General features: G+C 38.0%; 2 protein-coding genes, 2 long non-coding RNA genes and 4 pseudogenes across 4 annotated transcripts; 6 read left to right on the top strand and 2 right to left on the bottom strand.

Annotated features, from left to right (window-relative positions):
• The first annotated feature begins 1,439 nt into the window (after positions 1 to 1,439).
• Positions 1,440 to 2,178, top strand: LOC148914516 (pentatricopeptide repeat-containing protein At4g32430, mitochondrial pseudogene; annotated as a pseudogene).
• Positions 2,179 to 3,094: 916 nt separating this feature from the next.
• LOC148914515 (uncharacterized) lies at positions 3,095 to 4,059 on the top strand. The gene is made up of 3 exons (XR_016122636.1): positions 3,095 to 3,233; positions 3,531 to 3,675; positions 3,922 to 4,059. It is a non-coding gene; the product is annotated as an uncharacterized LOC148914515 (long non-coding RNA).
• Positions 3,682 to 4,749, bottom strand: LOC148914514 (glyoxylase I 4-like). The gene is made up of 3 exons (XM_089042622.1): positions 4,607 to 4,749; positions 4,362 to 4,468; positions 3,682 to 4,202 (listed from the first exon to the last, which is right to left on the bottom strand). The coding sequence occupies exons 1-3, from the start codon at positions 4,738 to 4,740 to the stop codon at positions 3,907 to 3,909; spliced, it is 537 nt and encodes a 178-aa protein (XP_088898748.1). The 5' UTR covers positions 4,741 to 4,749; the 3' UTR covers positions 3,682 to 3,906.
• A 1,019-nt stretch (positions 4,750 to 5,768) lies between these two features.
• On the top strand, positions 5,769 to 8,014 carry LOC148914513 (pentatricopeptide repeat-containing protein At4g32430, mitochondrial pseudogene; annotated as a pseudogene).
• Positions 8,015 to 14,681: 6,667 nt separating this feature from the next.
• Positions 14,682 to 15,418, top strand: LOC148914512 (pentatricopeptide repeat-containing protein At4g32430, mitochondrial pseudogene; annotated as a pseudogene).
• A 916-nt stretch (positions 15,419 to 16,334) lies between these two features.
• LOC148914511 (uncharacterized) lies at positions 16,335 to 17,299 on the top strand. Its single transcript, XR_016122635.1, has 3 exons — positions 16,335 to 16,473; positions 16,771 to 16,915; positions 17,162 to 17,299. It is a non-coding gene; the product is annotated as an uncharacterized LOC148914511 (long non-coding RNA).
• On the bottom strand, positions 16,922 to 17,989 carry LOC103341047 (glyoxylase I 4-like). Its single transcript, XM_008244527.2, has 3 exons — positions 17,847 to 17,989; positions 17,602 to 17,708; positions 16,922 to 17,442 (listed from the first exon to the last, which is right to left on the bottom strand). Exons 1-3 carry the CDS (start codon positions 17,978 to 17,980, stop codon positions 17,147 to 17,149), a joined length of 537 nt encoding a protein of 178 aa, XP_008242749.2. The 5' UTR covers positions 17,981 to 17,989; the 3' UTR covers positions 16,922 to 17,146.
• A 1,017-nt stretch (positions 17,990 to 19,006) lies between these two features.
• Positions 19,007 to 21,263, top strand: LOC103333942 (pentatricopeptide repeat-containing protein At4g32430, mitochondrial pseudogene; annotated as a pseudogene).
• Positions 21,264 to 25,846: the final 4,583 nt, after the last annotated feature.

Below are 25,846 nucleotides of genomic sequence, written 5' to 3'. Positions count from 1 at the left end.
ATGCCTGATCAGTATATAGATTACGAAAATGATCTTTTTGTATGCTGAGAAAGGGGACTGGGAAATGGTAGCAAAAGTTAGGAAAGGGATGAGAGATAAAGGAGTGAGAAAGGAAGTGGGATATAGTTGGGTGGATAATGGTGATGCTGATGGTTCCTTGTATCTGCATTGGTTTTCATCAGGTGATACATCCCACCCACAGTCTGGGGAGATATGTAGAATGGCAAAATGTCTAGGATTAGAGATGAAAATTTTGAGAGAGAACATGTGGGAGGCAAAAACACTGAAAATGGACTCCTTCTCAAGGCCCTCACTTTGAAGGCTTGAATCTGTACATGTCAAACTTCAAAAGTAACTCATAATGGTTAAGAACTTCTGTAGCCAAATTTCAAAAAAAAAAAAAAGAAAAAAAAAAAGGAAATTCATCTTGAGGCAACATACAAATGAAGTTTTGATGTGAACGATAACAAAAGGTCATGTATGGGTTCCCTTTGTCCATCACCGCCTATAATCTTCTTGTTTAACGTCTATAATAAAAAGGAAAAAGAAAGGTTGCATATACAAAAGGGTCATATAATTGAGTGAAAATTAACCATCAAGATCTGGTGAGTCATGGAAACAACCAGAAGACAAAGCAATAATGGAGCAAAATGCAAGTTCACTATAGCCGTCCGGCTATACTATTTAAATATATTATTTTGACGGTATAGCCGTGCGGCGATATCCTCTGAATGTATTCGAATATTTTAGTATATAGCCGAGCGGTTATACTATTTAAATGTATTATTTTGACGGTATAGCCGTCCGGCTATATTCGAATATTTTAGGGTATAGCCAGGCGGCTACACTATTTAAATGTGGTATTTTGACCGTATAGCCGACCGGCTATACGCTGTGAATGTATTCGAATATTTTAAGGTACTATACGCGGCACTCGCACCCACAGCCATTTTGCTTCTCCATAAGCGCTTCCAAGCTTCAAAGACTCAGTCTTGAGCCTCTCTCTCTCCCTCTCAACTCAAGCTTCGATTTTTTTTTCTTTCATTTCGGCTGCTCCGTTGATTGGATTGGATTGGACTCTCTCTACGAAAGCCATCAAATGTCATTCAGCTATTGAAATCTCCACTAAGATAACAACTCTGATGCTATAAGGGAGTTAGGCGGGTCCTAGGCGGCCTGGGCGGATCTAGGCGGGTCCTAGGCGGCCTGGGTGGGTCTAGGCGGCCTGGGCTAGTCTAGGCGGCGCCTAGGCGGCCTGGGCGGGTTGAGGCGGGCTCTGGTGTGTCTAGGCGGCGCCTAGGTTTCCTGGGCGGGTCTGGCCGCCTTTCCAAATGAAGACAGACGAAGTTTGCACTCGCAGAGGAATGTGGTGCGCGAGTGAAATGAAGAGACAGAGAAACGAACACGATGAAGTTACCGTTACCCTTAGAGCCCTTGACATGTTCTGTAAGCAACTTGAACTGCATTTGTCTGATAACATCGATGAAAAATACCGTTACCCTTGCTATCAAGGCCTGTCAAGGGGACCCCAAACCCGCATGCCAAATTCACGGGTTTGCAGTTTCTTCTGGGTTTGCTTCGTATACTACGGTTTCAAATTCTTTGATGAGCGTGTACACCAAAGCTGGCCAGTTTGATGGTCCCTTACTTATCTTCGAGACTGTGCTATACTGATATAGTTTCTTAGAATACTATTCTTTCGGGGTTTCGAACAAGTGAGGGTGCATTGAATTTTGCTCTTAGGATGAATTTTAATGGAGTTGTTTTTTATCCAGTGACTTATACTACGATTCTTGCTTTTTGTGCGGATCATGAAGATTTTCTATTTGGATTACAACTGCATTCTCTTATATTTAAGTCTGGTTTAGATGGTAGAGGCGGTTAGTAGAAGCTAGGAATGTGTTTGATGAAATGGCGAATGAGGATCTGGTTTCATGGAATGCAATACTATCAGGTTACTCTCAGGAGGGAAATCATGAGCTTGAGGCGATTTTTGTCTTTATTGAGATGGTGGGAGAAGTGATGGGGTTAGATCATGTCTCATTTACTAGTGCAGTTTCAGCTTGCGGTCATGAAATGAATTTAGAACTTGGGAAACAGATACATGGCTTGACAATTAAATCAGGATATGGAAATCATGTTTCAGTTTGTAATGTAGCCGACATATTCAAAGTGTGAGGTTACTGAAGATGCAAAATTAGTCTTTCAATGCATGAATGATCCCATCTCTCTATTTAATGAGATGAGATTGGATGGAATATATCCAAATGATGTTACATTTAAGGAGATGAGATTGGATGGAGTATATCCAAAAATATAGCCGCCCGTCTATACCTTTAAAATATTGTGTATAGCCGGTCGGCTATACCTTCAAAATAATATACTTAAATAGTATAGCCGCCCGGCTGTATGTAACTTGCATTTTGCTGTATTATTGCTTTGTCTTCAGGTTGTTTCCATGACTCACCAGTCAGGCTCCCATATCCAAAGGACATTTGCGGGCTAAAAGCTAAACAAACAGACCTTTCAGTGAGAGGGTCCTGAAGCAAGGGGAGCCCTAAGTCTCATTCTCATACATTCATGAACAGTGTGTGTGATGTGTGAGTGAGGACCTGAGGACCTTAGATTTGAAATTTTGGTGAATGTGGATTTCTTAAATAATCCAAACCATCCATATTACCACTCAAAGCAACTCAAAAATAATTGCTACAACAACATTTCAAGCAGAAGGGAATTTAAGTAGATAGAAATAGGTTAGGCTAGCAGAGAAAGAGACAGAAAAAAACTGCATGATTGTGAGGTTTTAGAGGAATAAATAATCCAATTCAATCCCAATTACCAAACACGACGTAAAAGAAAACGATTGAATAGTGCGTATTCAATAGGATACTAAATTGAAGTGAGAGTCAGAGTAGGTGATGAATAAAGTCAATGAAACAGTTAAGAGAAGGTAAGAAATTAATGTTGGATGCAAAGAACATGTTTCATATGACTAATGTGGGGAATTATTTCATTCCCTTAAAGAGGAAGAAGAAAAAGAAACCTGAGGTGTAGTTAGTTAGCATCCACACTTGGGAATTACTTTACTGTTTTTGAGAAACAATTGAAAACTTGTTGTCTCCTTTACCTTTGTATGTTATTGAAGATTCTCTTGTCAGTTAGATGTCACTCATCAAGTCATCATGGTGCCCAGTTCTTTCTTCTAATCAATGCATGCTAGGCATTCATCCATGGTAAAAATTAAAATTATATTCTACTAATTACACAATTTATGTGTTGTTTTTCTTCCTATAATTTTCTATGCATCAAATCAGTGCTTGTATTGTATTTCATTTTGTTGCTGTCATGCAAGCATTTATGTTTTAGAAAGAGTGGCTGAAGAGCTTGAACCAAGTCATGAGCCATTCTATTCTACTGCAATAGTTTGAGCTCATCTGCCCCTTTAAGTTCAAAATATATAGCTGGAACATGCGCCATTGCCATCAATTTTTGTCTTTCTTCTCCTTCTTGACTTCATGGGGAAATTGCAGAAATGGGTGCTCCTTGCAGCCCAAAACCGAACAGCATGGCTATGAGATGATGAGATGCACTTGCTCTATGGTTTGGACTGAAGGGAGCTCCCAGTTCTTCTGTTTTCATTTAAGCAGATGTCCTCATCATCCTGTGATGTGGTGGGTAAGTTTCATTTTACTGCCAGCTTATATATTATATATCTGTTTATGCCTCATGTTTTTGGTTTCCCTTGCTCTTATATGTAAGATCATTTTCATATTTGGTTACTCAATCAAGACAGCTAGAAAAGTTAAAACACACAAGATTTCAGGCTATCAACTAAAAATTAAAAACTAGATAAGTTTTCAAGTTGGTTAATCAAATTTTCACATGTACTGATCCGCACCTTACAATTTATGAACAAGGAAGGTAATCTTCCTTGATGTGTATAGAAGGGAGGCATGCCATCTGCTGCTGCTGCTGTTGTTGTTTCGAGGCATTGCAATTGACACGTGTGCAGGGCCTGACTGGCTCTCCCGCGAGGGGTATTACAGGAAGGTTGTCACAATTACAGATCTCAATCATAGTGGCATCAGGGTCATGGAAGAAAAGCTGATCAACGTAGATTCCACCCTCCTCCACCCTGCGCTTCACGTACTCTATCTCCATCTCCTTCAAATTTTTCTCCACTGTGACCATGCTCTCACACTAAAAACAATTCAAATGTATTTCTAGTCATTTTCACATCACAAATATACTGTACACACATAGAAGATATATATATATATATATATATACATAAATTCTCCTATGCGGACGTTATATATATAAGCATACAAAAAATGAATAAAAGAGCTAGAGAGAGAACTGGAAAGAAATGTGGTTATCCTTGGGGTTAATCTGGGCGATCTTCTTGGGCATTTTATCAGGGTCTTCAGATTGGAGACGATGTATGCCAATGCCACAATTGAATAGCCTATGATTCAAATGTCACAGAATTAACCAAAAACCAAATTAATACTCTATATTTATAATGTTTCAAAAACAGAGTAAACCAATTCAATAAAAATGAAGGGTGGTTGTTGTTGGTTTTCCAAGTTTTTAAGAATTATGCCATGCACCATTAAAGTTGAAGGAGCCAGGCCTCCTAATTGGAAAGAACCCAAGAACACTCTGGTAGAAATCAAGGGATTTCTCAACTGATCTGCACACCAATGAGATGTGATTCAAGGACTTCAACTTCAGCATGCTGTATTTCTCAACTTGGAAAATATTACGTGCAATAAGCAAATAGAGAGAACATATTCGAGTTTAAAATAAGCACGTTACGTTGGTGACTCCATTACTCGTTTCTTCTGCTGACACGTTGGTGACTCCATTGCAGTTGTAGAGACGAGGAAACTTCTTATTAGCTGCAAAGTAATTGGTACATTTTTCTTCTTCTTTTCTTCCTCTCTTTATTTTGCATGTAATTTTACACAAAGCCAGGTCAGACCAAATGTTGGCGAGAGTAAATACACACCCCCTAATTGAAAGGGAAGATTAATATCCTTATTCACAGGTCAAACTAGTTTTAAGAAGGAAGAATCTAGAGCGACTGATAGACAGCTCATCTATGATTCTGAAGTATCGCAGAGAATACAAGGCAGAGATCAAGTCATGGCGGGTCTTCCGTTGTCTTCATTTGGAAACAAAAAAGGACACGACCCTTAGTTAAGAAGTTCTGTAGCCAAATTTCCAAAAAAAAAAAAAAAAAAAGGAAATTCATCTTGAGTCAACGTACAAATGAAGTTTTGATGTGAACGATAACAAAGGGTCATGTATGGGTTCCCTTTGCCCGTCACCACCTATAATCTTCTTGTTTAACGTTTATAATAAAAAGGAAAAAGAAAGGTTGCATATACAAAAGGGTCATATAAATGAGTGAAAATTAACCATCAAGATCTGGTGAGTCATGGAAACAACCAGAAGACAAAGCAATAATAGAGCAAAATGCAAGTTCACTATAGCCGTGCGGCTATACTATTTAAATATATTATTTTGCCGGTATAGCCGTGCGGCGATACCCTTTAAATGTATTATTTTTTCGGTATAGTCGTGCGGCTATACTCTGTGAATGTCAGGTATAGCCGCGCGGCTATACTATTTAAACGTAGCATTTTAACGGTATAGCCGTTCGGCTATACACTGTGAATGTATTCGAATATTTTAAGGTGTAGCCGACACCCACAGCCATTTTGCTTCTCCATAAGCGATTCCAAGCTTCAAAGACTCGGTCTTGAGCCTCTCTCTCTCCCTCTCAACTCAAGCTTCGATTTTTTTCTTTCATTTCGGCTGCTCCGTTGATTGGATTGGATTGGACTCTCTCTACGAAAGCCATCAAATGTCATTCGGCTAATGAAATCTCCACTAAGATAACAACTCTGATGCTATAAGGGAGTTAGGCGGCCTGGGCGGATCAAGGCAGCTCCTAGGCTGCCTGGGCGGATCAAGGCGGCTCCTAGGCGGCCTGGGCGGATCTAGGCGGCTCCTAGGCGGCCTGGGTGGGTCTAGGCGGCCTGGGCGGGTCGAGGCTGCTCTGGTGGGTCTAGGCGGCGCCTAGGTTTCCTGGGCGGGTCTGGCCGCCTCCATTTTGTTCCAAATGAAGACAGACGAAGTTTGCACTCGCAGAGGAATGTGGTGCGCGAGTGAAATGAAGAGACAGAGAAACGAACACGATGAAGTTACCGTTACCCTTAGAGCCCTTGACATGTTCTGTAAGCAACTTCAACTGCATTTGTCTGACAACATCGATGAAAATACCGTTACCCTTGCTATCAAGGCCTGTCAAGGGGACCCCAAACCCGCATGCCAAATTCACGGGTTTGCAGTTTCTTCTGGGTTTGCTTCGTATACTACGGTTTCAAATTCTTTGATGAGCGTGTACACCAAAGCTGGCCAGTTTGATGGTCCCTTACTTATCTTTGAGACTGTGCTATACTGATATAGTTTCTTAGAATACTATTCTTTTGGGGTTTCGAACAAGTGAGGGTGCATTGAATTTTGCTCTTAGGATGAATTTTAATGGAGTTGTTTTTGATCCAGTGACTTATACTACGATTCTTGCTTTTTGTGCGGATCATGAATATTTTCTATTTGGATTACAACTGCATTCTCTTATATTTAAGTCTGGTTTAGATGGTGAAGTTTTTTTATAAGTATGTATTCGAGGTAGAGGCGGTTAGTAGAAGCCAGGAATGTGTTTGATGAAATGGCGAATGAGGATCTGGTTTCATGGAATGCAATACTATCAGGTTACTCTCAAGAGGGAAATCATGGGCTTGAGGCGATTTTTGTCTTTATTGAGATGGTGGGAGAAGTGATGGGGTTAGATCATGTCTCATTTACTAGTGCAGTTTCAGCTTGCGGTCATGAAATGAATTTAGAACTTGGGAAACAGATACATGGCTTGACAATTAAATCAGGATATGGAAATCATGTTTCAGTTTGTAATGTATTGATCTCGACATATTCAAAGTGTGAGGTTACTGAGCAAAATTAGTCTTTCAATCCATGAATGATCGCAACGTAGTGTCTTGGCTAACTATGATTTCAATAGACGAAGACGATGTCATCTCTCTATTTAATGAGATGAGATTGGATGGTGTATATCCAAATGATGTTACATTTGTTGGACTAATCCATGCTATATCAATTAGGAAGTTGGTGGAGGAAGGCGAATGATTCATGGGGTTTTGCATAAAGACTGGCTTTTTATCAAAGCATAATGTTTGCAGCAGCTTGATCACCATGTATGCTAAGTTTGAGTCCATGCATGACTCCATCAAAGTTTTTGAGGAGTTAAACTGCAGAGAAATCATATCATGGAGTGCTTTGATTTCAGGGTATGCTCAGAAAGGGCTGTGTCAAGATGCACTAAAAACTTGGTAGCAACCATGGAGTCGAAGCCAAACAATTACACATTTGGTAGTGTCTTGAGTGCAATTGGTGATGCTCAGGATATTTCTCTGAAATACGGCCAATTATGCCACTCTTCCTTGATCAAACTTGGATTAGTGACTGGCCCAATTATTGCAGGTGCTCTTATTGATATGTATGCAAAGCAAGGAAGCAGTTTGTATTTTTCACATATGACATTCATAAAATATTTAAACGTAGAAGTGCATTTGCTGCAAAATAACTATGTTGAAAATGTTATCTGGCAAGTTTTGTATGCCTACTTGGTACTTTTTTACAGTCCACGTGTTCTGTTGTTTTTGTTGAATATTCATAGATTTTTGCTTGTACCTTGTCACTCAAACAACGGATAAGGAGTATAATGGAAGGCAACCGTCGGATGGGAATGATAGATTAGTGTCACTGGTCCTTTTCTTTTCCTTTTAACTTTCTTAAGGTATATAGAGTTTGACCCAAAGTATAAGTTTCACTGATTGTGGCTTGTTTTTTTTAAATTTTGTAGGTTATCATTGATTCTTCAACATGTTCAATAGCTGATTTTGCTTGTGAAGTGGAAATTACCTAGTAGGTCTTTCATCCTCCTCCTTTCCTTCTTAATTTTCTAGTATGCAGAATGTCATTTGTAAACTCCACTACCATGCTTCCTCCTTTTAAAGAAAAAAATTATTATTTATGTAGGTGTGAACCACTTCCAGATGGACGTTTCTATTTAGAGGATAGATACTGGTGCCTTTTGTTTGAAATGGTTGGAAATGAAAGACTAGTTTTATTAGTTAAACCTTTTTCCGCTGAAATGTCTGTCATATTCAGATTTCATCTTTAGGAAGCTTCTACTTGGAACATTTGGGGAGGATCTTTATCTCTAGATCAACATATCTTATTTACTTGTGACAATTTGTCTTTATTCAAGCCTGTATGTTGCCTCAATGATTGCCGGTATTAATGTATGATTGGATGCAGCTTGCTTCTTTATCAAACGAGCATCCTCCTGAAAGGTTGGATCTCCTATGCTTGCGAGATACAAGAAAGGTATTGCACTTTTTTCCCCTCTTGACATTGGGAATTTCATGTGTACGTGGGTATGGAATATGTAAGAATGAGATGCTTCTTCTCATCTAACACATTGTTTGAAATCTCATTTAGAATAGTTCGTATATATATCAATGCCATATGACCTCTGATAACACTTCAATTTATTTCAAAACTTTTCTCTTCGTTGTCTCATTAGACTGTTTTGTATCCAATTTTTCATATACCGAGAATATATTGATGTATCTCAAAGCAAAAGAGCATGGTTGTCAAGTGTAATGAGAAAAATATTGTCATTGGGTTCAGTTTATAATTACGATTGAGATATTTTAGAAAGAAAATTCTTATTCAAGCAATTTTATGCTATGAAATTCAACATTCTTTGATCCACAAAATATTGGTGGATCCTTATTATAGTTTTTGTATTTATGGGTTTAACCAATATTATTTCTCATAAATAAAATAGATTTTTGATTCTTGCGCAATGGGCTAATTACTAGAAATCATTAGAATGGTAGGTATCGGAAAGAATTTAAATTATCATTCCACAATATCGCTTGTATAAATAAAATAATTGAAGAAATAACTCTAGCCCAATTAGCTGAAGTGGTATTTTAGCCCTAAACCCTAAAATAATATGACAAAATTTTAAATGGTATAGCCGCACGGCTATACTATTTAAATATATTCGATATTTTTACGGTACAGCCGGGCGGCTGTACGCATTAAATATATTATTTTAACGGTATAGCCGGTCGGCGGTACTATTTAAATATATTTGAATATTTTAAATGTATAGCCGGACGGCTATACGTTTTAATTATATTAGGGCAATCACAAGCAGAAAGAGTTGCAAAATCGAAACATACGTAAATTGGGCGCCATGGTAGCCACGGATAGGGACTCGAACTCGTAGTTAGGCGGCCTGGCGGATCTGGCGGCCCTAGGCGGATCTAGGCGGTGCCTAGACGGTCCGCAGGAGGATCTAAGCGATCAGGCGGATGTAGGCGGCGCCTAGGCGGTGCAGTCGGATCTAGGCGGCTGGCGGTTCTAGGCGATCGGGAGCCGGGTCGTGTCCTTTTGTTTCAAATGAAGACAACGGAAGACCCGGCCATGACTTGATCTCGCCTTGTATTCTCTGCGATACTTCAATCGAGATGAGCTTATTGTCTATCAGTCGCTCTAGATTCTTCCTTCTTAAAACTAGTTTGACCTGTGAATAAGGATATTAATCTTCCCTTTTAATTAGGGGGTGTGTTTACTCTCGCCAACATTTGGTCTGACTGGGTTTGTGTAAAATTACATGCAAAATAGAGAGAGGAAGAAAAGAAGAATGTCATTTGCAGGTCTTTCATCCTCCTCCTTTCCTTCTTAATTTTCTAGTATGCAGAATGTCATTTGTAAACTCCACTACCATGCTTCCTCCTTTTAAAGAAAAAATTATTATTTATGTTGGTGTGAACCACTTCCAGATGGACGTTTCTATTTAGAGGATAGATACTAGTGCCTTTTACTTCAGTCTGTACTTTTGCGCTCTGTTTACATTGTTTTAATGCATTATGAATACTAAAACTGATCTACTTTTCATTTAATGAACAATTATCCTTTATTTTTTGTCTTTATGTATATGATAGGATTTTTAGTACCTGCGCAAACAAGGTTAAAATCACTGAAAATACTTGCAAGAATACAAGGTAATTGTAGTATAAATGCTAATGCAAGGTCGTTGTCCCCAAAGATTGTTTGACTAATTTGTAATTAAACTAGCTCTTAATTAATAACTAAAATAGATTTTATCAAAGATTTGAAGTTTATGAATTTGAAAAGATTAAACTAACAGTAAAAGAAATCTGAAAGTTGGGAAATAATAACAGCAAAGAAGAAAAACGATTTCTTTTTAAAGACTAACAATTTAGAGAAAACTAGGGTCTAGCCAACACCGTCGCAATCCTATGCAATTCTATCAATTACTTATGAATTTCCACATATATGCTTTGAAGGTTAGGTTTTCCTAATGCATACTTTCCTTGTGATGTTCAAGCGAAAACGTATATCTAACATGCAATCCGTCTGTGATGTTCAGATCAAATATAAACATGTAAGACTCATTAAGCTTTGTGAAAACCCTTTGAAAAACCATGCAACCCTTAAGAGCGTGATGTTCGCCTTAAGTGAACTTACAATTACTAATCACAAGAAGCCCTCCTCAATTTCAGGGTGATGTTCCAACAGAAATTGCATCAAATTACTTGTCTACATATCCTAATGGTGATCAGTCATTAAAATAGATAGATAGTTTTAAACACAGTGATTAATAATTCAAAGCAAACATGCATCCATTCATAAGCAAATTAATAAAACTACACATTCATGCTAAGGCTTACGGCCTCACCCTAGCAAAAGGAATTAGTTACACATAATCATAATTGAAATCCAAGAAAATATCATTCGAATGAATAAGAATGAAAACACCTGAAAGTAGCGAAAATCCAAAACCCTAGCAATTGCTCCCAAAGCCGAAAAGAAGTCCAAAAGGAAGTCAAAAAGGAAGTGCTCTAAATTCTGTGAAAAGGAGCTTAAATACCTCCTAAAACCTAGCTACCCAATCCCCACAAGGAAACTAAGTTAAAATAAAATAAGACTAGGAAATAAAGTCCAAATTGGATTAGGAGAATCTGCCCACAATCTGCCTAGCCACGTTTTAGTCTCAAATCTCCCCCAAATCTGGCCCAAGATAGCTCGTTTTAAAGATAAAAATATTCCGAACACTTCTCCAGAAGGCCACGAACCCATCCGAGGTCATCTTGGGCTCCAAAAACGCAATAAAAGCCCAAAACGTCACTATTCCAGCATAGCGCACTGCTCCTTCATTTATTCGCCAGGAAATCATTGCTTGGTGGAAAAGTCTGATATTTTGATACGATCAAGCTAAGTGACTCACGTATGTTGTCCAACTGGAATTACTCCAAAATTCGTCCGTTTGATTATGTTTTGCTCCAGAGAGAGTCGAAAGTCCTATATTGGAAATATAATTCAAAGTATCAAAATTCTTCCAAAATATTAACCAAAATATATTAAGAATGAGGTTAAATATATAATATAAAATCGACTCATCAGTATACACATGAGGTTGCAAATTAACTATTAGGCTTATCTATGATAAATATTTCCATACCAGAACGTATTTTGTTTGAAATGGTTGGAAATGAAAGACTAGTTTTATTAGGTTAAACCTTTTGTTCCGCTGAAATGTCTGTCATATTCAGATTTCATCTTTAGGAAGCTTCTACTTGGAACATTTGGGGAGGATCTTTATCTCTAGATCAACATATCTTATTTACTTGTGACAATTTGTCTTTATTCAAGCCTGTATGTTGCCTCAATGATTGCCGGTATTAATGTATGATTGGATGCAGCTTGCTTCTTTATCAAACCAGCATCCTCATGAAAGGTTGAATCTCCTATGCTTGCGAGATACAAGAAAGGTATTGCACTTTTTTCCCCTCTTGACATTGGGAATTTCATGTGCACGTGGGTATGGAATATGTAAGAATGAGATGCTTCTTCTCATCTAACACATTGTTTGAAATCTCATTTAGAATAGTTCGTATATATATCAATGCCATATGACCTCTGATAACACTTCAATTTATTTCAAAACTCTTCTCTTCGTTGTCTCATTGGACTGTTTTGTATCCAATTTTTCATATACAGAGGATATATTGATGTATCTCAAAGCAGAAGAGCAGGGTTGTCAAGTGTAATGAGAAAAAGATTGTCATTGGGTTCAGTTTATAATTACGATAGATACATTTTAGAAAGAAAATTCTTATTCAAGCAATTTTATGCTATGAAATTCAACATTCTTTGATCCACAAAATGTTGGTCGATCCTTATTTTTATGCTATGAAAATTCTTATACCGATGTGCCCTTTTGATGTATGACATAATTACTGATTGGTAATTCTAACTGCGAGAAATGTGGCTGAATGCAGAATTCATGCATGGTAGTAAGAGAATAAAACGATGAGAGAACTAAAAAGCAAAATAAGACAACGTTCTCTGACCTGAAATAGCAGATTGGCTTTGACATGTGGATCATCTAAGCGGTCCTTATCCACTTTGTATCAAACTCAGGTTCAGTATTGTCCAAGCCATAGTAAGCTAGATTAAACATCTGTAGAAAACTATGCTCATGTAAGATTTTGTACAGGCTCAATAAATCAAATATTAAGGACACAAAATAATAAAAACCGAAGGCTTTTAACTTGTGTCTTCACCGCATTTAAGTACAAGAGGATCATTGTCACAGCAGCAATGAAAATGTTAGGCGCCGGCGGATTGTGATGGACATCTACTCCCATATTTCTTGTAGAATCTGAGCAACTGTTGATTATAAAAGGAGAAAAGCATGTAATCTGATTCACATATTTTTTTCTTTACATTTTTTATTCTATATAGTCATGTGTGACCAAAACCATCATTTGCAATATATCTGTGATTGATATTGGAAAATCAACATATCTCTTTGTTTTCACATCATAATATTATGTTCCCTGCAACTGCAAGAGAATCACCACTTAACGTAAATTTGTCCTGAAGAACAGCTGCTGCAATATATTCAGGCTAGAAACCTTTGTGAATATAGGAACCAAATGAAAAAGATACCGCACAAATTTTGCCTTACCTTCATAATGACCAGATGATGACCTAGAAGGTTTACACCCCATGCCAATGTGCTGGTACAAACCAATATCTATAATCTAATACATATGCCTGATCAGTATATAGATTACGAAAATGATCTTTTTGTATGCTGAGAAAGGGGACTGGGAAATGGTAGCAAAAGTTAGGAAAGGGATGAGAGATAAAGGAGTGAGAAAGGAAGTGGGATATAGTTGGGTGGATAATGGTGATGCTGATGGTTCCTTGTATCTGCATTGGTTTTCATCAGGTGATACATCCCACCCACAGTCTGGGGAGATATGTAGAATGGCAAAATGTCTAGGATTAGAGATGAAAATTTTGAGAGAGAACATGTGGGAGGCAAAAACACTGAAAATGGACTCCTTCTCAAGGCCCTCACTTTGAAGGCTTGAATCTGTACATGTCAAACTTCAAAAGTAACTCATAATGGTTAAGAACTTCTGTAGCCAAATTTCAAAAAAAAAAAAAAAAAAAAAAAATTCATCTTGAGGCAACATACAAATGAAGTTTTGATGTGAACGATAACAAAAGGTCATGTATGGGTTCCCTTTGTCCATCACCGCCTATAATCTTCTTGTTTAACGTCTATAATAAAAAGGAAAAAGAAAGGTTGCATATACAAAAGGGTCATATAATTGAGTGAAAATTAACCATCAAGATCTGGTGAGTCATGGAAACAACCAGAAGACAAAGCAATAATGGAGCAAAATGCAAGTTCACTATAGCCGTCCGGCTATACTATTTAAATATATTATTTTGACGGTATAGCCGTGCGGCGATATCCTCTGAATGTATTCGAATATTTTAGTATATAGCCGAGCGGTTATACTATTTAAATGTATTATTTTGACGGTATAGCCGTCCGGCTATATTCGAATATTTTAGGGTATAGCCAGGCGGCTACACTATTTAAATGTGGTATTTTGACCGTATAGCCGACCGGCTATACGCTGTGAATGTATTCGAATATTTTAAGGTACTATACGCGGCACTCGCACCCACAGCCATTTTGCTTCTCCATAAGCGCTTCCAAGCTTCAAAGACTCAGTCTTGAGCCTCTCTCTCTCCCTCTCAACTCAAGCTTCGATTTTTTTTTCTTTCATTTCGGCTGCTCCGTTGATTGGATTGGATTGGACTCTCTCTACGAAAGCCATCAAATGTCATTCAGCTATTGAAATCTCCACTAAGATAACAACTCTGATGCTATAAGGGAGTTAGGCGGGTCCTAGGCGGCCTGGGCGGATCTAGGCGGGTCCTAGGCGGCCTGGGTGGGTCTAGGCGGCCTGGGCTAGTCTAGGCGGCGCCTAGGCGGCCTGGGCGGGTTGAGGCGGGCTCTGGTGTGTCTAGGCGGCGCCTAGGTTTCTGGGCGGGTCTGGCCGCCTTTCCAAATGAAGACAGACGAAGTTTGCACTCGCAGAGGAATGTGGTGCGCGAGTGAAATGAAGAGACAGAGAAACGAACACGATGAAGTTACCGTTACCCTTAGAGCCCTTGACATGTTCTGTAAGCAACTTGAACTGCATTTGTCTGATAACATCGATGAAAAATACCGTTACCCTTGCTATCAAGGCCTGTCAAGGGGACCCCAAACCCGCATGCCAAATTCACGGGTTTGCAGTTTCTTCTGGGTTTGCTTCGTATACTACGGTTTCAAATTCTTTGATGAGCGTGTACACCAAAGCTGGCCAGTTTGATGGTCCCTTACTTATCTTGAGACTGTGCTATACTGATATAGTTTCTTAGAATACTATTCTTTCGGGGTTTCGAACAAGTGAGGGTGCATTGAATTTTGCTCTTAGGATGAATTTTAATGGAGTTGTTTTTATCCAGTGACTTATACTACGATTCTTGCTTTTTGTGCGGATCATGAAGATTTTCTATTTGGATTACAACTGCATTCTCTTATATTTAAGTCTGGTTTAGATGGTAGAGGCGGTTAGTAGAAGCTAGGAATGTGTTTGATGAAATGGCGAATGAGGATCTGGTTTCATGGAATGCAATACTATCAGGTTACTCTCAGGAGGGAAATCATGAGCTTGAGGCGATTTTTGTCTTTATTGAGATGGTGGGAGAAGTGATGGGGTTAGATCATGTCTCATTTACTAGTGCAGTTTCAGCTTGCGGTCATGAAATGAATTTAGAACTTGGGAAACAGATACATGGCTTGACAATTAAATCAGGATATGGAAATCATGTTTCAGTTTGTAATGTAGCCGACATATTCAAAGTGTGAGGTTACTGAAGATGCAAAATTAGTCTTTCAATGCATGAATGATCCCATCTCTCTATTTAATGAGATGAGATTGGATGGAATATATCCAAATGATGTTACATTTAAGGAGATGAGATTGGATGGAGTATATCCAAAAATATAGCCGCCCGTCTATACCTTTAAAATATTGTGTATAGCCGGTCGGCTATACCTTCAAAATAATATACTTAAATAGTATAGCCGCCCGGCTGTATGTAACTTGCATTTTGCTGTATTATTGCTTTGTCTTCAGGTTGTTTCCATGACTCACCAGTCAGGCTCCCATATCCAAAGGACATTTGCGGGCTAAAAGCTAAACAAACAGACCTTTCAGTGAGAGGGTCCTGAAGCAAGGGGAGCCCTAAGTCTCATTCTCATACATTCATGAACAGTGTGTGTGATGTGTGAGTGAGGACCTGAGGACCTTAGATTTGAAATTTTGGTGAATGTGGATTTCTTAAATAATCCAAACCATCCATATTACCACTCAAAGCAACTCAAAAATAATTGCTACAACAACATTTCAAGCAGAAGGGAATTTAAGTAGATAGAAATAGGTTAGGCTAGCAGAGAAAGAGACAGAAAAAAACTGCATGATTGTGAGGTTTTAGAGGAATAAATAATCCAATTCAATCCCAATTACCAAACACGACGTAAAAGAAAACGATTGAATAGTGCGTATTCAATAGGATACTAAATTGAAGTGAGAGTCAGAGTAGGTGATGAATAAAGTCAATGAAACAGTTAAGAGAAGGTAAGAAATTAATGTTGGATGCAAAGAACATGTTTCATATGACTAATGTGGGGAATTATTTCATTCCCTTAAAGAGGAAGAAGAAAAAGAAACCTGAGGTGTAGTTAGTTAGCATCCACACTTGGGAATTACTTTACTGTTTTTGAGAAACAATTGAAAACTTGTTGTCTCCTTTACCTTTGTATGTTATTGAAGATTCTCTTGTCAGTTAGATGTCACTCATCAAGTCATCATGGTGCCCAGTTCTTTCTTCTAATCAATGCATGCTAGGCATTCATCCATGGTAAAAATTAAAATTATATTCTACTAATTACACAATTTATGTGTTGTTTTTCTTCCTATAATTTTCTATGCATCAAATCAGTGCTTGTATTGTATTTCATTTTGTTGCTGTCATGCAAGCATTTATGTTTTAGAAAGAGTGGCTGAAGAGCTTGAACCAAGTCATGAGCCATTCTATTCTACTGCAATAGTTTGAGCTCATCTGCCCCTTTAAGTTCAAAATATATAGCTGGAACATGCGCCATTGCCATCAATTTTTGTCTTTCTTCTCCTTCTTGACTTCATGGGGAAATTGCAGAAATGGGTGCTCCTTGCAGCCCAAAACCGAACAGCATGGCTATGAGATGATGAGATGCACTTGCTCTATGGTTTGGACTGAAGGGAGCTCCCAGTTCTTCTGTTTTCATTTAAGCAGATGTCCTCATCATCCTGTGATGTGGTGGGTAAGTTTCATTTTACTGCCAGCTTATATATTATATATCTGTTTATGCCTCATGTTTTTGGTTTCCCTTGCTCTTATATGTAAGATCATTTTCATATTTGGTTACTCAATCAAGACAGCTAGAAAAGTTAAAACACACAAGATTTCAGGCTATCAACTAAAAATTAAAAACTAGATAAGTTTTCAAGTTGGTTAATCAAATTTTCACATGTACTGATCCGCACCTTACAATTTATGAACAAGGAAGGTAATCTTCCTTGATGTGTATAGAAGGGAGGCATGCCATCTGCTGCTGCTGCTGTTGTTGTTTCGAGGCATTGCAATTGACACGTGTGCAGGGCCTGACTGGCTCTCCCGCGAGGGGTATTACAGGAAGGTTGTCACAATTACAGATCTCAATCATAGTGGCATCAGGGTCATGGAAGAAAAGCTGATCAACGTAGATTCCACCCTCCTCCACCCTGCGCTTCACGTACTCTATCTCCATCTCCTTCAAATTTTTCTCCACTGTGACCATGCTCTCACACTAAAAACAATTCAAATGTATTTCTAGTCATTTTCACATCACAAATATACTGTACACACATAGAAGATATATATATATATATATATATACATAAATTCTCCTATGCGGACGTTATATATATAAGCATACAAAAAATGAATAAAAGAGCTAGAGAGAGAACTGGAAAGAAATGTGGTTATCCTTGGGGTTAATCTGGGCGATCTTCTTGGGCATTTTATCAGGGTCTTCAGATTGGAGACGATGTATGCCAATGCCACAATTGAATAGCCTATGATTCAAATGTCACAGAATTAACCAAAAACCAAATTAATACTCTATATTTATAATGTTTCAAAAACAGAGTAAACCAATTCAATAAAAATGAAGGGTGGTTGTTGTTGGTTTTCCAAGTTTTTAAGAATTATGCCATGCACCATTAAAGTTGAAGGAGCCAGGCCTCCTAATTGGAAAGAACCCAAGAACACTCTGGTAGAAATCAAGGGATTTCTCAACTGATCTGCACACCAATGAGATGTGATTCAAGGACTTCAACTTCAGCATGCTGTATTTCTCAACTTGGAAAATATTACGTGCAATAAGCAAATAGAGAGAACATATTCGAGTTTAAAATAAGCACGTTACGTTGGTGACTCCATTACTCGTTTCTTCTGCTGACACGTTGGTGACTCCATTGCAGTTGTAGAGACGAGGAAACTTCTTATTAGCTGCAAAGTAATTGGTACATTTTTCTTCTTCTTTTCTTCCTCTCTTTATTTTGCATGTAATTTTACACAAAGCCAGGTCAGACCAAATGTTGGCGAGAGTAAATACACACCCCCTAATTGAAAGGGAAGATTAATATCCTTATTCACAGGTCAAACTAGTTTTAAGAAGGAAGAATCTAGAGCGACTGATAGACAGCTCATCTATGATTCTGAAGTATCGCAGAGAATACAAGGCAGAGATCAAGTCATGGCCGGGTCTTCCGTTGTCTTCATTTGGAAACAAAAAAGGACACGACCCTTAGTTAAGAAGTTCTGTAGCCAAATTTCCAAAAAAAAAAAAAAAGGAAATTCATCTTGAGTCAACGTACAAATGAAGTTTTGATGTGAACGATAACAAAGGGTCATGTATGGGTTCCCTTTGCCCGTCACCACCTATAATCTTCTTGTTTAACGTTTATAATAAAAAGGAAAAAGAAAGGTTGCATATACAAAAGGGTCATATAAATGAGTGAAAATTAACCATCAAGATCTGGTGAGTCATGGAAACAACCAGAAGACAAAGCAATAATAGAGCAAAATGCAAGTTCACTATAGCCGTGCGGCTATACTATTTAAATATATTATTTTGCCGGTATAGCCGTGCGGCGATACCCTTTAAATGTATTATTTTTTCGGTATAGTCGTGCGGCTATACTCTGTGAATGTCAGGTATAGCCGCGCGGCTATACTATTTAAACGTAGCATTTTAACGGTATAGCCGTTCGGCTATACACTGTGAATGTATTCGAATATTTTAAGGTGTAGCCGACACCCACAGCCATTTTGCTTCTCCATAAGCGATTCCAAGCTTCAAAGACTCGGTCTTGAGCCTCTCTCTCTCCCTCTCAACTCAAGCTTCGATTTTTTTCTTTCATTTCGGCTGCTCCGTTGATTGGATTGGATTGGACTCTCTCTACGAAAGCCATCAAATGTCATTCGGCTAATGAAATCTCCACTAAGATAACAACTCTGATGCTATAAGGGAGTTAGGCGGCCTGGGCGGATCAAGGCAGCTCCTAGGCTGCCTGGGCGGATCAAGGCGGCTCCTAGGCGGCCTGGGCGGATCTAGGCGGCTCCTAGGCGGCCTGGGTGGGTCTAGGCGGCGCCTAGGCGGCCTGGGCGGGTCGAGGCTGCTCTGGTGGGTCTAGGCGGCGCCTAGGTTTCCTGGGCGGGTCTGGCCGCCTCCATTTTGTTCCAAATGAAGACAGACGAAGTTTGCACTCGCAGAGGAATGTGGTGCGCGAGTGAAATGAAGAGACAGAGAAACGAACACGATGAAGTTACCGTTACCCTTAGAGCCCTTGACATGTTCTGTAAGCAACTTCAACTGCATTTGTCTGACAACATCGATGAAAATACCGTTACCCTTGCTATCAAGGCCTGTCAAGGGGACCCCAAACCCGCATGCCAAATTCACGGGTTTGCAGTTTCTTCTGGGTTTGCTTCGTATACTACGGTTTCAAATTCTTTGATGAGCGTGTACACCAAAGCTGGCCAGTTTGATGGTCCCTTACTTATCTTTGAGACTGTGCTATACTGATATAGTTTCTTAGAATACTATTCTTTTGGGGTTTCGAACAAGTGAGGGTGCATTGAATTTTGCTCTTAGGATGAATTTTAATGGAGTTGTTTTTGATCCAGTGACTTATACTACGATTCTTGCTTTTTGTGCGGATCATGAATATTTTCTATTTGGATTACAACTGCATTCTCTTATATTTAAGTCTGGTTTAGATGGTGAAGTTTTTTTATAAGTATGTATTCGAGGTAGAGGCGGTTAGTAGAAGCCAGGAATGTGTTTGATGAAATGGCGAATGAGGATCTGGTTTCATGGAATGCAATACTATCAGGTTACTCTCAAGAGGGAAATCATGGGCTTGAGGCGATTTTTGTCTTTATTGAGATGGTGGGAGAAGTGATGGGGTTAGATCATGTCTCATTTACTAGTGCAGTTTCAGCTTGCGGTCATGAAATGAATTTAGAACTTGGGAAACAGATACATGGCTTGACAATTAAATCAGGATATGGAAATCATGTTTCAGTTTGTAATGTATTGATCTCGACATATTCAAAGTGTGAGGTTACTGAGCAAAATTAGTCTTTCAATCCATGAATGATCGCAAGCGTAGTGTCTTGGCTAACTATGATTTCAATAGACGAAGACGATGTCATCTCTCTATTTAATGAGATGAGATTGGATGGTGTATATCCAAATGATGTTACATTTGTTGGACTAATCCATGCTATATCAATTAGGAAGTTGGTGGAGGAAGGCGAATGATTCATGGGGTTTTGCATAAAGACTGGCTTTTTATCAAAGCATAATGTTTGCAGCAGCTTGATCACCATGTATGCTAAGTTTGAGTCCATGCATGACTCCATCAAAGTTTTTGAGGAGTTAAACTGCAGAGAAATCATATCATGGAGTGCTTTGATTTCAGGGTATGCTCAGAAAGGGCTGTGTCAAGATGCACTAAAAACTTGGTAGCAACCATGGAGTCGAAGCCAAACAATTACACATTTGGTAGTGTCTTGAGTGCAATTGGTGATGCTCAGGATATTTCTCTGAAATACGGCCAATTATGCCACTCTTCCTTGATCAAACTTGGATTAGTGACTGGCCCAATTATTGCAGGTGCTCTTATTGATATGTATGCAAAGCAAGGAAGCAGTTTGTATTTTTCACATATGACATTCATAAAATATTTAAACGTAGAAGTGCATTTGCTGCAAAATAACTATGTTGAAAATGTTATCTGGCAAGTTTTGTATGCCTACTTGGTACTTTTTTACAGTCCACGTGTTCTGTTGTTTTTGTTGAATATTCATAGATTTTTGCTTGTACCTTGTCACTCAAACAACGGATAAGGAGTATAATGGAAGGCAACCGTCGGATGGGAATGATAGATTAGTGTCACTGGTCCTTTTCTTTTCCTTTTAACTTTCTTAAGGTATATAGAGTTTGACCCAAAGTATAAGTTTCACTGATTGTGGCTTGTTTTTTTTAAATTTTGTAGGTTATCATTGATTCTTCAACATGTTCAATAGCTGATTTTGCTTGTGAAGTGGAAATTACCTAGTAGGTCTTTCATCCTCCTCCTTTCCTTCTTAATTTTCTAGTATGCAGAATGTCATTTGTAAACTCCACTACCATGCTTCCTCCTTTTAAAGAAAAAAATTATTATTTATGTAGGTGTGAACCACTTCCAGATGGACGTTTCTATTTAGAGGATAGATACTGGTGCCTTTTGTTTGAAATGGTTGGAAATGAAAGACTAGTTTTATTAGTTAAACCTTTTTCCGCTGAAATGTCTGTCATATTCAGATTTCATCTTTAGGAAGCTTCTACTTGGAACATTTGGGGAGGATCTTTATCTCTAGATCAACATATCTTATTTACTTGTGACAATTTGTCTTTATTCAAGCCTGTATGTTGCCTCAATGATTGCCGGTATTAATGTATGATTGGATGCAGCTTGCTTCTTTATCAAACGAGCATCCTCCTGAAAGGTTGGATCTCCTATGCTTGCGAGATACAAGAAAGGTATTGCACTTTTTTCCCCTCTTGACATTGGGAATTTCATGTGTACGTGGGTATGGAATATGTAAGAATGAGATGCTTCTTCTCATCTAACACATTGTTTGAAATCTCATTTAGAATAGTTCGTATATATATCAATGCCATATGACCTCTGATAACACTTCAATTTATTTCAAAACTTTTCTCTTCGTTGTCTCATTAGACTGTTTTGTATCCAATTTTTCATATACCGAGAATATATTGATGTATCTCAAAGCAAAAGAGCATGGTTGTCAAGTGTAATGAGAAAAATATTGTCATTGGGTTCAGTTTATAATTACGATTGAGATATTTTAGAAAGAAAATTCTTATTCAAGCAATTTTATGCTATGAAATTCAACATTCTTTGATCCACAAAATATTGGTGGATCCTTATTATAGTTTTTGTATTTATGGGTTTAACCAATATTATTTCTCATAAATAAAATAGATTTTTGATTCTTGCGCAATGGGCTAATTACTAGAAATCATTAGAATGGTAGGTATCGGAAAGAATTTAAATTATCATTCCACAATATCGCTTGTATAAATAAAATAATTGAAGAAATAACTCTAGCCCAATTAGCTGAAGTGGTATTTTAGCCCTAAACCCTAAAATAATATGACAAAATTTTAAATGGTATAGCCGCACGGCTATACTATTTAAATATATTCGATATTTTTACGGTACAGCCGGGCGGCTGTACGCATTAAATATATTATTTTAACGGTATAGCCGGTCGGCGGTACTATTTAAATATATTTGAATATTTTAAATGTATAGCCGGACGGCTATACGTTTTAATTATATTAGGGCAATCACAAACGAAAGAGTTGCAAAATCAGAAACATACGTAAATTGGACGCCATGGTAGCCACGGATAGGGACTCGAACTCGTAGTTAGGCGGCCTGGGCGGATCTGGCGGCTAGGCGGATCTAGGCGGTGCCTAGACGGTGCAGGAGGATCTAGGCGATGCAGGCGGATGTAGGCGGCGCCTAGGCGGTCAGTCGGATCTAGGCGGCTGGCGGTTCTAGGCGATCCGGGAGCCAGGCGGGTCGTGTCCTTTTGTTTCAAATGAAGACAACGGAAGACCCGGCCATGACTTGATCTCTGCCTTGTATTCTCTGCGATACTTCAGAATCAGAGATGAGCTTATTGTCTATCAGTCGCTCTAGATTCTTCCTTCTTAAAACTAGTTTGACCTGTGAATAAGGATATTAATCTTCCCTTTTAATTAGGGGGTGTGTTTACTCTCGCCAACATTTGGTCTGACCTGGGTTTGTGTAAAATTACATGCAAAATAGAGAGAGGAAGAAAAGAAGAATGTCATTTGCAGGTCTTTCATCCTCCTCCTTTCCTTCTTAATTTTCTAGTATGCAGAATGTCATTTGTAAACTCCACTACCATGCTTCCTCCTTTTAAAGAAAAAATTATTATTTATGTTGGTGTGAACCACTTCCAGATGGACGTTTCTATTTAGAGGATAGATACTAGTGCCTTTTACTTCAGTCTGTACTTTTGCGCTCTGTTTACATTGTTTTAATGCATTATGAATACTAAAACTGATCTACTTTTCATTTAATGAACAATTATCCTTTATTTTTTGTCTTTATGTATATGATAGGATTTTTAGTACCTGCGCAAACAAGGTTAAAATCACTGAAAATACTTGCAAGAATACAAGGTAATTGTAGTATAAATGCTAATGCAAGGTCGTTGTCCCCAAAGATTGTTTGACTAATTTGTAATTAAACTAGCTCTTAATTAATAACTAAAATAGATTTTATCAAAGATTTGAAGTTTATGAATTTGAAAAGATTAAACTAACAGTAAAAGAAATCTGAAAGTTGGGAAATAATAACAGCAAAGAAGAAAAACGATTTCTTTTTAAAGACTAACAATTTAGAGAAAACTAGGGTCTAGCCAACACCGTCGCAATCCTATGCAATTCTATCAATTACTTATGAATTTCCACATATATGCTTTGAAGGTTAGGTTTTCCTAATGCATACTTTCCTTGTGATGTTCAAGCGAAAACGTATATCTAACATGCAATCCGTCTGTGATGTTCAGATCAAATATAAACATGTAAGACTCATTAAGCTTTGTGAAAACCCTTTGAAAAACCATGCAACCCTTAAGAGCGTGATGTTCGCCTTAAGTGAACTTACAATTACTAATCACAAGAAGCCCTCCTCAATTTCAGGGTGATGTTCCAACAGAAATTGCATCAAATTACTTGTCTACATATCCTAATGGTGATCAGTCATTAAAATAGATAGATAGTTTTAAACACAGTGATTAATAATTCAAAGCAAACATGCATCCATTCATAAGCAAATTAATAAAACTACACATTCATGCTAAGGCTTACGGCCTCACCCTAGCAAAAGGAATTAGTTACACATAATCATAATTGAAATCCAAGAAAATATCATTCGAATGAATAAGAATGAAAACACCTGAAAGTAGCGAAAATCCAAAACCCTAGCAATTGCTCCCAAAGCCGAAAAGAAGTCCAAAAGGAAGTCAAAAAGGAAGTGCTCTAAATTCTGTGAAAAGGAGCTTAAATACCTCCTAAAACCTAGCTACCCAATCCCCACAAGGAAACTAAGTTAAAATAAAATAAGACTAGGAAATAAAGTCCAAATTGGATTAGGAGAATCTGCCCACAATCTGCCTAGCCACGTTTTAGTCTCAAATCTCCCCCAAATCTGGCCCAAGATAGCTCGTTTTAAAGATAAAAATATTCCGAACACTTCTCCAGAAGGCCACGAACCCATCCGAGGTCATCTTGGGCTCCAAAAACGCAATAAAAGCCCAAAACGTCACTATTCCAGCATAGCGCACTGCTCCTTCATTTATTCGCCAGGAAATCATTGCTTGGTGGAAAAGTCTGATATTTTGATACGATCAAGCTAAGTGACTCACGTATGTTGTCCAACTGGAATTACTCCAAAATTCGTCCGTTTGATTATGTTTTGCTCCAGAGAGAGTCGAAAGTCCTATATTGGAAATATAATTCAAAGTATCAAAATTCTTCCAAAATATTAACCAAAATATATTAAGAATGAGGTTAAATATATAATATAAAATCGACTCATCAGTATACACATGAGGTTGCAAATTAACTATTAGGCTTATCTATGATAAATATTTCCATACCAGAACGTATTTTGTTTGAAATGGTTGGAAATGAAAGACTAGTTTTATTAGGTTAAACCTTTTGTTCCGCTGAAATGTCTGTCATATTCAGATTTCATCTTTAGGAAGCTTCTACTTGGAACATTTGGGGAGGATCTTTATCTCTAGATCAACATATCTTATTTACTTGTGACAATTTGTCTTTATTCAAGCCTGTATGTTGCCTCAATGATTGCCGGTATTAATGTATGATTGGATGCAGCTTGCTTCTTTATCAAACCAGCATCCTCATGAAAGGTTGAATCTCCTATGCTTGCGAGATACAAGAAAGGTATTGCACTTTTTTCCCCTCTTGACATTGGGAATTTCATGTGCACGTGGGTATGGAATATGTAAGAATGAGATGCTTCTTCTCATCTAACACATTGTTTGAAATCTCATTTAGAATAGTTCGTATATATATCAATGCCATATGACCTCTGATAACACTTCAATTTATTTCAAAACTCTTCTCTTCGTTGTCTCATTGGACTGTTTTGTATCCAATTTTTCATATACAGAGGATATATTGATGTATCTCAAAGCAGAAGAGCAGGGTTGTCAAGTGTAATGAGAAAAAGATTGTCATTGGGTTCAGTTTATAATTACGATAGATACATTTTAGAAAGAAAATTCTTATTCAAGCAATTTTATGCTATGAAATTCAACATTCTTTGATCCACAAAATGTTGGTCGATCCTTATTTTTATGCTATGAAAATTCTTATACCGATGTGCCCTTTTGATGTATGACATAATTACTGATTGGTAATTCTAACTGCGAGAAATGTGGCTGAATGCAGAATTCATGCATGGTAGTAAGAGAATAAAACGATGAGAGAACTAAAAAGCAAAATAAGACAACGTTCTCTGACCTGAAATAGCAGATTGGCTTTGACATGTGGATCATCTAAGCGGTC

The sequence above is a fragment of the Prunus mume genome, linkage group LG8 (genome assembly GCF_029339155.1).
Source record: "Prunus mume cultivar Tortuosa linkage group LG8, ASM2933915v1, whole genome shotgun sequence".
Classification (NCBI taxonomy): domain Eukaryota; kingdom Viridiplantae; phylum Streptophyta; class Magnoliopsida; order Rosales; family Rosaceae; genus Prunus; species Prunus mume.
This window is presented reverse-complemented; position numbering and strand designations above follow the sequence as displayed.

Coding starts and splice junctions, on each gene's coding strand:
- LOC148914514 (XM_089042622.1), bottom strand. CDS start 4,740: ATGCTGAAGTTGAAGTCCTTGAATCACATCTCATTGGTGTGCAGATCA. Junction 4,469..4,606: donor TTCAACTTTAATGGTGCATG/GCATAATTCTTA, acceptor TTTGAATCATAG/GCTATTCAATTGTGGCATTG. Junction 4,203..4,361: donor GGATAACCACATTTCTTTCC/AGTTCTCTCTCT, acceptor TGAATTGTTTTT/AGTGTGAGAGCATGGTCACA.
- LOC103341047 (XM_008244527.2), bottom strand. CDS start 17,980: ATGCTGAAGTTGAAGTCCTTGAATCACATCTCATTGGTGTGCAGATCA. Junction 17,709..17,846: donor TTCAACTTTAATGGTGCATG/GCATAATTCTTA, acceptor TTTGAATCATAG/GCTATTCAATTGTGGCATTG. Junction 17,443..17,601: donor GGATAACCACATTTCTTTCC/AGTTCTCTCTCT, acceptor TGAATTGTTTTT/AGTGTGAGAGCATGGTCACA.